This window comes from Penaeus japonicus, unplaced genomic scaffold (genome assembly GCF_977035675.1).
Source record: "Penaeus japonicus unplaced genomic scaffold, GWHDUDI00000001_assembly GWHDUDI00000006, whole genome shotgun sequence".
Taxonomy (NCBI): domain Eukaryota; kingdom Metazoa; phylum Arthropoda; class Malacostraca; order Decapoda; family Penaeidae; genus Penaeus; species Penaeus japonicus.
The window spans coordinates 8,262,019-8,271,240 of record NW_028234408.1 but is presented as its reverse complement, the minus strand read 5'-3'; the positions used below and the strand labels follow the sequence as shown (position 1 = coordinate 8,271,240).

General features: G+C 39.5%; 1 protein-coding gene across 2 annotated transcripts in view; it reads right to left on the bottom strand.

The window, feature by feature from the left end:
• Window positions 1-8,953, bottom strand: part of LOC122253064 (maltase A3-like) — a 10,715-nt gene extending 1,762 nt beyond the window's left edge. For both annotated transcript variants that reach the window (XM_086537645.1, XM_086537646.1), the window contains exons 1-8: window positions 7,718-8,953; window positions 6,646-6,825; window positions 4,954-5,114; window positions 4,297-4,422; window positions 3,661-3,890; window positions 2,115-2,319; window positions 1,568-1,688; window positions 191-325 (exon numbers count right to left, since the gene is read on the bottom strand). In XM_086537645.1, coding sequence (XP_086393771.1) covers window positions 191-325; window positions 1,568-1,688; window positions 2,115-2,319; window positions 3,661-3,890; window positions 4,297-4,422; window positions 4,954-5,114; window positions 6,646-6,825; window positions 7,718-8,813 — 2,254 coding nt within the window. In that variant the 5' untranslated portion in view covers window positions 8,814-8,953. The remainder of the gene's footprint in view (window positions 1-190; window positions 326-1,567; window positions 1,689-2,114; window positions 2,320-3,660; window positions 3,891-4,296; window positions 4,423-4,953; window positions 5,115-6,645; window positions 6,826-7,717) is intronic.
• Window positions 8,954-9,222: the final 269 nt, after the last annotated feature.

Here is a 9,222-nt window from a genome sequence, read left to right as displayed (position 1 = left end):
TTAGTTGGGTTTTGATAAGTTTGTAAGTTTTGTTGTTGTTTTTAAGTTAGTTCTTTGAAGTTCTTTTAAGTTAGGTAAGTTAGGTCTTGATAAGTTACTTTTTTTTTAATTTAGTTCTTCATAAGCATGTAAAGAGCCTCGTGTATTTCATACAATGTTTTACCCATTATAAGTTTCAGCTATTGCAAACCTGCATTAAGTTCGTCACTCCACTGCATAGGGGTCCTTGCAGGATCTCTCGTAAATTCCTGGTATCTTTCAGGACCGAAGTTCAACCCTCTGGGATCCTGTGTTTCTTCCCAGGAGATGAAGGCGTCTTCCATTCCTTAAAGATTTAGATACAAAGATTAAGTTTGGCTGTTTAAATCCTGTTCAAGTATTTTTTTTTTTTTTTTTTTTTAGCTGAATTATCATCATTTAGAACAAAGAGTGATTAAAGATGATTGTATTGAATTTAAAAAAAAGTGTAAATGAAGAAATCGTCGTTATGATATTAAGGATGTTCCTCTCTTAATCTAATTAGTCAAATCATGACTGTCATTTTGAACTTCATCTATTTTACAGCCATGAACTTGCTCTCTGAAAACCAACTTGACCCATAGTTTTTTGCAATCTTGAATTTATTATCTTAATTAAAACTAATTTTATTCCATTTTCATAATATTGAGACAATTCACTCCATTTGTACAATTGTAAGCTCACCATAGCATACCAATTTATCCCATTTTGACAATCATAATCACTATTTTCTTTCAACACAATACAATCAAAGATACCCATGAATTATACTCACAGACTTACTATCTTATCTTTACCATCGCGAACAGAGTTCACACCATTAAAACCACAAACCAACTTTCACAAATTTTCCGTAGCATAATAGTTCTAATTCATCGTAAAACAGCTTGCATAAATAGCACCAGTAAATCAAATTGAAAGCGTTTACTGGATTTAATAAACTTTATAAACCAATTAATCTCATGAGCAGAATCGCAAAGTGGTTATCACAAGTCAATACATAGAGAAATATGCATGTCACGAACTAACTAACCCCATCATCCCACTAACAAACTAACTATCACAAACTAACTCTCTACATGTTTGTCTCCGAATCATCAAACGATTTTCGTAAACCAGTGTATACTTAGCGTGCAGTGTCCGTCCGAGCATGTTCCGAATACTGTTTCGAGAAACAAAAAACGTAAACAAAACTCAGATGTTTCGAAGCCTCAATCGCACGAACGAACTTAAAGCGTTGACTGTACGTTAACGCGCCGTTGCCACAGTTGGGTAATTTTAAACCATGTATGTTGAAAAGCTATCGATTTCTTTGCGTTTGATGTTTGTCGAGATATGTTCCCGACCGAAGAATAGTTGTAAAACGAAAGAGTTACAGTAATGAAGGGAACATAAAGATCAGTGACGTATCTCCTCACCAAGTGGTAAAACTAAAACACTTTTACTCTTTTGTTATTGGATGAGTATAAACCATTTGATATACCAATGAACAATTAGACACACTATCTTAACAATGCAATTCCAGAACATAACACTTTATGCCACATACCGATTTCCTCTCCGTAATAAACGACAGGCGTTCCCGGCAAGAGCAAGGTCATCATGTTGAAGGCATCAACAAGGTCACTTCCCAGTCGAGAGGCGACGCGGCTGTTGTCATGGTTACCGATCTGTTTAATTGTAAACACTTTGGTCAGTGTTTTTTGTTTGTTTTTTTAAATAGGGGTGGTGGTGGTGGGGATTTAGTGGTATATCGAGAGACTATAATGGCAAATTAAAAGGTAAATAGCTATAGATATATTCATGTGGATGGATGAGTGAATGAACAAGAAAATAGAAAAATAATGAAGGCAATATTAAGTGTTCATCCTATTTTTTTTTTTTTTTTCCTGGCATTGAATCTCCTTTTTTACCACATATAAACCCCAAAATCAAATCATCTAAACCCAACAAATTAGAATTTAAAAAGATTTAAAAAAAAACGAATATACATCACACATCACTATAATCATCTCTCAAAAAAAAAGAATAAATAAATCAAAAATAAAACTTCCTGATTAGAAAAAAAAAATGTAACACAATCAACAAAATCTCACCACCCAATTCGGCCATTTTCCCTCCGGCAAGCTGAGCATCCACTCGTCAATGACCGCCTTGACACTCTCTCCTGTCAAGTTGTCACGACTCTGAAAGCTGTCAATCAGCCGGAAGTTGAAGGGGAAATCGGCCAAGGGGTGGGTCTCGTTGCCGTAGTATTTCATGGTCTCGTTCACATCGGCGTAGACTTCAGCCATCAGGAACCTGGAGTTTGAAGGAGTGTCTGGTAGTTGAGAATGGTTGGGTTGGTTGGAGTCTCAGGTGGTTGGACTCGAACTGGTACTGTGTACTGTTTTTTTTTTTTTTTTTTTTTTTGGGGGGGGGGCGGTGATGTTGGATTTTGGGTGATAATGGTGATGAATTATAAGAAGAAAATGAAAAGTAATATCCCTACGAAGGAAGTAAATGAAACAGTGTAATAGGAGGTTTAGAGAATGAAGACGAAAGAAAAAGAGAAATATAACTCAGCCGAAAATCAGATAGAGAAAAATGAAAAGAAGAAAAGGTGATGTCAAAGTGTAGTGGAAATTATCCTCACATGTTAAACCATGCTATAGTAAAAGACTCTGGCTAGTATCACATGGTACAGAGGTTATTCTCTTGGGATTTTGGTTAATAAAGATAAAGAGAAGATAAAAACTACAAAAAAGTAATAACGATTATCAATAATGATAATGACACACAGAAGAGGAAATAAGAGAGAAAGTAAAGACAAAACAAAAATGCAAAATAGTGTAAGTCCTAATAAAGTGCCAAAAATATAAATTATCAACATCAAAATCTGTTATGAGAGAGAAGAAAAAAAATAACAAAATAACAATGTATATGGAAACAGAAACAGGTGGAGTACATAAAGTTAATATCATGTGGCAATGAAAGGTTGTGCATGGTAACCATACATCCCTTGCCTTTTCCTGCCTTCAAATATTATCTTAGATACTTAAGAAATCAGAGATGGCAATGATTTAATTTTGTCATTCTCAAAGTCTACCCACAAAGAAAATGTGATACGCATACTCTCCCAAACAACCCTAAGAAACAGTAGTGAAGGAAATGAATAAGGTACCAAGATGGAATGCCTTTATGGTAAGATGGAATAGAATTAACTGTTATAGGGTTAGCAATACTGGTGAAAATAAGTATCTTCTGGGTTTCATTCAATGGCTTATCTAGATCGAGAAAACTTTCAAGTATCATCTTTCAAGGGATTTTTATACTTTTTTTTTTTTTTTTTTTTTTACCTAATGATAAAAATGAATGAGAAGAAATATTCAATCATTTGTTATACTTGAATTTCTTAAATTCATTTCACCAGATGTGAGTATAGAGTTCACTTAATTAATCAAGTCACTCTAACCATTCAATTTGAAAAAGAACTTTAATACCTCACAGTACATTTGACATAATTCACTTCCATGATTAGAAAGGGGTGGCAGCGACGGAATCCCACTGATTATTATCATCATATTAATTAACATAACCGCAAACACGATCATCCAAAAGTTAGCAGTCGAGTAACAGGAGGGAAAGAGCAAGCATCCTGACCTGTCCTCGTACTCGTTCAAGAGGTCCCTCCACTCAGCAAGGGCGTCGAAGGTCTCCGGCTGGTCGACCGTAAGTGTGTGCTCCAGGAACTCGTACTGAAGGGGATCCTCGACCTCGGAGTCCTGTGCTATTGGCTCGTCCTCGTACAGGTTCCGCGCCTCGTACAGGAACTTGAGGGCGTCCACGCGGAAGCCGTCCACGCCGCGGTCCAGCCAGAACCGCATTGCGTTCTGGTTGGAAGGAAGGTGGCGCGTCTTAATCTCTCGCTATTTCTTTTTCTCTCTTTGTCTATCTATCCATCTCTCTCTATCAATCTATCCATTAATCTATCTCTCATTCTCTCTTTCTCTCTCTCTCTTTCTCCCCTCTCTCTCTTTCTCTCTCTCCCTCTCCCTCCCTCTCTCTCTCTCTCTCTCCCTCTCTCTCCCTCCTTCCCTCCCACCCTCCATCCCTCCCTCCCTTCCTCCCTCTCCCCTACCCCATCCCTCCCTCCCTCCTCCCTCCCTCCCTCCTCCCTCCCTCCCTCCCTCCCTCCCTCCACTCCCTCCCTCCCCCCCCTCCTCCCTCACCATCCCCCCCCTCCCCCCCCTCCCCTACTCCCACCCCCTTCCCCCCCCCACACACACCCTTCCTTACCTTCATCTCCTCTCGAACATCCGAATTGCGGAAGTTGAGATCCGGCTGCTGAGGGAGGAACTGGTGGAGATAAAACTGCTGCCTCTCCTCCACCCACTCCCAGGCGGAACCACGGAACACGCTGAGCTGAGAGAAAGGGCAAGTGGAAAGGGTTATAAAATGGTAAGGGGGTGGGGGGGAAAGAGATCTGGGATTATTGGAATTTGTTTATTTTGTTTTCTATTTAGATTTTTCTCGGTGTCTTTCCTATATCTTTGTCTATCTTAAAGAGTTCTTTAATTGTGTGTCTTTATATCTAATAATATGTCAGTCTATCTATATATTTACCTATATATTTATCTATCTTCTCGATTTTCTCTCTCTCTCTCACTCTCTCTCTCTCTCTCTCTCTCTCTCTCTCTCGCTCTCTCTGCCATTTTTCGAATCCTATTAAAATCGTATCAAAGAAATCCTAAAACCTGGGAAATCCTCCTCAAAGAAATCCCAATTCCCGAAAAATACCTCCTTAAGGAGATCCTAGAATCCCGAAAAATATCCCCTTCAAAGAAATCCCAAAAGCCTCCCAACCCCCCCCCCCCAAAAAAAAAAAAAAAAAAAAAACCCCCACCCTCAAAAAAAAAAAAAAAAAAAAAAAAAAAAAAAAAAAAGGAGCCTCACCCAATTACTTGGCGGGATAGGATCGCCCGTGACGTTGTATCCCGCCGGGTCAGCCCACACGTAGTAGTAGGTGTAAGGTTCCTCTCGCTGGACGGACTTGAGGAACCACTCGTGCTGGTCGCTCGTATGGTTGGGCACGAAGTCCAGGATCACCTTGAGGCCTTCGGGAGGGAGAGGAGGGGAGGTGGTGGGTGGATGGGTGGGTGGATGGATGGATGGGTGGGTGGGTGGGTAGATGGATGGATAGATGGATGGATGGATGGATATAGATAGATAGATGAATATAGATATATATGTATATAGATAGATAGGTAGGTAGATAGATAGGTGGGTGAGTAAGTAGATATATAGGTGGATAGATACATGGATAAGTGAGTAAATGATAGGCTGATAGATGGATAGATAGACAGAGAGAAAGAGAGAGAGAGAAAGTCAAGGATCACCGTCAATCCTTAAGAAGATTGAATGAAGTGCCTTTGATAGATGTTAAAGATGTCAGAAATTTGAATAACAAAATTGATCGTAGGATTTCGTATTAAGTTCACAGAATCTTCAAGTATTTCTGCCTTTCTTTCTCTATCCTCTCTATATTATAATATGTATTTTGATTGTTATTTTGTTATTATTTATCTTTCATTACTTATGCTTTTAGATTATACCTGTTATTCTAAAATCTCTTATGTCTCCTAGGAACCAAAAAAATCCAATTCAACATCAGTAACATTTGATATTAACATTTGAAATCGTTTAAACATTATTAACATTCTATACGAACAATATTTGAGATTAGGATTTCGTTCAAATATTTATCAGTAACCTTTAATTATTGTCCTTACTAATATCATACATATTCTGATATCTTACTAACATTACACAATGAATAACACTAATGATAATAAACATCGATATTAGAATTTTGAACAAACATTCGATATCAACACTTAACACAAACATAAACATCAATGTCTTACACAAGAACAACATACTTACCACATTCTCGCTACAAAAACATCTAACAAGTACTTACCACACGAACAACATACCACATTCTCGAGACAAAAACATCTAACAAGTACTTACCACACGAACAACATACCACATTCTCGAGACAAAAACATCTAACAAGTACTTACCACACGAACAACATACCACATTCTCGAGACAAAAACATCTAACAAGTACTTACCACACGAACAACATACCACATTCTCGAGACAAAAACATCTAACAAGTACTTACCACACGAACAACATAAATGGCCATTCCCGATACAAAAAAAAAACATCTAACAAGTACTTACCACACGAACAACATACTTACCACATTCTCGCTACAAAAACATCTGACAAGTACTTACCACACGAACAACATAAATGGCCATTCCCGATACAAAAAAAAAAATCTAACAAGTACTTACCACACGAACAACATAAATGGCCATTCCCGATACAAAAAAAAACATCTAACAAGTACTTACCACACGAACAACATAAATGGCCATTCCCGATACAAAAAAAAACATCTAACAAGTACTTACCACACGAACAACATAAATGGCCATTCCCGATACAAAAAAAAACATCTAACAAGTACTTACCACACGAACAACATACCACATTCTCGCTACAAAAACATCTGACAAGTACTTACCTCGTTCATTTTCGATACAAAAAACATCTCACTAGTCCTTACCTCGATCATGCATCTCCTGCAGGAAGAAATCGAAGTCCTGAAGGTCACCGAACACAGGATCGATGTCAGTGAAGTTTGAGACATCGTAGCCGAAGTCAGCCATGGGCGAGGTGAAGACAGGACTCAGCCAAACGGCGCCCACACCCAAGTCGCGTAGGTAGTCCGCCCGCGATGCGATACCTGTAGGTGGGTGGAGGGTGAGAGGGATGGGATAGGAGGGTTGGGGTGGGGGTGGGGGGTGAAAATGTGGTTATTGTTTTTTTTTTTCTTGATTTTTTTTGTTTTTTTTTTGTTATTGTTTTGGATTTGTTAAATGTGATTATCGTTGGTGCTTAAGTGCGTTTGTGTTTGTGTGTTCGTTTGTTTGTGTGTGTTTGAGTGTTTGCTTAAGATATATATATATATATATATATATATATATATATATAGAGAGAGAGAGAGAGAGAGAGAGAGAGAGAGAGAGAGAGTGTTTGTGTGTGTGTGTGTGTTAAGACACCGCGATATTTAATAACCTTTAACTAAACGTGCTTAGTATACAGTGCAGATGTGTAATAGTAATCAAATTCAATCTCTCTCTCTCTCTCCTCTCTCTCTCTCTCTCTCTCTCTCTCTCTCTCTCTCTCTCTCTCTCTTTCTCTCTCTCTCTTCTCTCTCTTTCTCTCTCTCTCTCTCTCTCTCTCTCTCTCTCTCTCTCTCTCTCTCTCTCTCTCTCTTTCTCTCTTTCTCTCTCTCTTTCTCTCTTTCTCTCTCTCTCACTCTAGCCCTAATAATGATAGTAATAACGGTAATGATAATGATAATAATAATGATAACAATGCTAATAATAATAACGATGCCAATTATAATATGACAATGATAACACTGATAATAAGAATAAGAATAAGAATGACAACAATGATAATCACATAGATGAGAATAAACTTATTGATGGTGATGATAATGATAATAACAACAATAACAACGCTGATAACGCTGATGTAACAATACCATGTATAAAAAAAAATAATAATAATAATAATAATAATAATAATAATAGCAAAACGTTCGAAGCTTCGATCTGAGCGACACTCACCCAAAAGGTCTCCAGTGCCAGTTCCGTTCGAGTCCATGAACGACCTGGGATAAATCTGGTACACGATGGACGTCTTCCACCACGGTAATTCCTCCAGGTCTTCTTCTTCCATTTCTTCTTTTTCTTCTTCTTCTGGTTCGGTTGTGGTTGATTCGGTTCCTGGTTCGTTTGGTTCGTTTTCTTCTTCTTCTTCTGGTTCGGTCGTCGTTGGTTCGGTTGACGTCGCTTCGGTTCCTGTTTCGTTTTGTTCGTTTTCTTCTTCTTCTTCTGGTTCGGTCGTCTCGGTCGTCGTCGCTTCGGTTCCCGTTTCGTTTTCTTCTTCTGGTTCAGTCGTCGTCGCTTCGGTTTCTGCTTTGTTTGTTTCGTTTTCTTCCTCGTCTGTCTTTGTCATTTCGTCTCCTTCATTTTCTTGTGGCTTAACTTTTTCCTTCTCATCGTCTTCCTTCTTATCCTTCTCTTGTGACTTGTCTTTCTTCTTATCTTTCTCTTGTGATTCATCGTCATCCTTCTTATCCTTCTCTTCTGACTCATCGTCATCCTTCTTATCCTTCTCTTGTGACTCATCATCATCCTTCTTATCCTTCTCTTGTGACTCATCGTCATCCTTCTCGTCTGACTCATCGTCGTCCTTCACCTTCACCTTCACCATCATCTTTCCTTTTTTCCCCTCCTCCTTCGGTACGTCGTCACTCTCCTCCTTCTGTCGGAGCTTCGTCAGGAACGTCCCCAAAGGATTCTCAAAGTCCCCGCTGAAGAGATTGATCTGGACGATGAGATCCGACTTCTGGCCTTTGATCTTCGGGATCCTGATGACCAGGTCGCTGTTGCCCCTTTGTTTGAGTCGCGCGCCCTGCCCTTTGTTCGGCACTTTGCCTTCTCCGCCGTCTTGAGGCTTGCGTCTCGCTCCGTACAGCGATTCGAGGAGTGACAGGTTGGGCATCGAGAGGGCTTGGGCAGTCGTCGTTATGGTCGTGATTGGGGTACTAGTCGTAACTGCTGTGTCGTCTGTGGTCGTGATCTCCCAATCCGAGGGGGAGAAGCCAGAGCTGCAACACAGCAAGAAAAGCGACGGTCCCAACACCCCTAAGTTCGTCATGTCAACGCGTTCTGTGATGTATGTCTGCTGAAAGAAAGATAAGGGAACTCGGCCCCACAGACTTCAACGGTTGCGAAGAAGGACACAGCCTACTTGCGTCCTGTACCTACGCGGGACAGGAGTCGACTGAGAACCGGTGAATCCCACCTGCTGTTAATCCTGTTCTTGGATATGTTTGTGCGAACGTCATCATGATCTGGACGCCTCCTTTTCCCTAATCATGGCGCTCAGTCCAGCAAGTCACCGACTTTTCAGTCTATTTCAGTCACCATATACTTACACAGAAACCATAAGACTTCTGAAAGAAAATGATAATTATAATTCTGAAGTCGAATGTGATTTTTTTTTTTTCTTGTGAATTTGTAGAATTGCGAAAATGTGAAAGGGTTTCGAATGTCCTTCTAGTCAA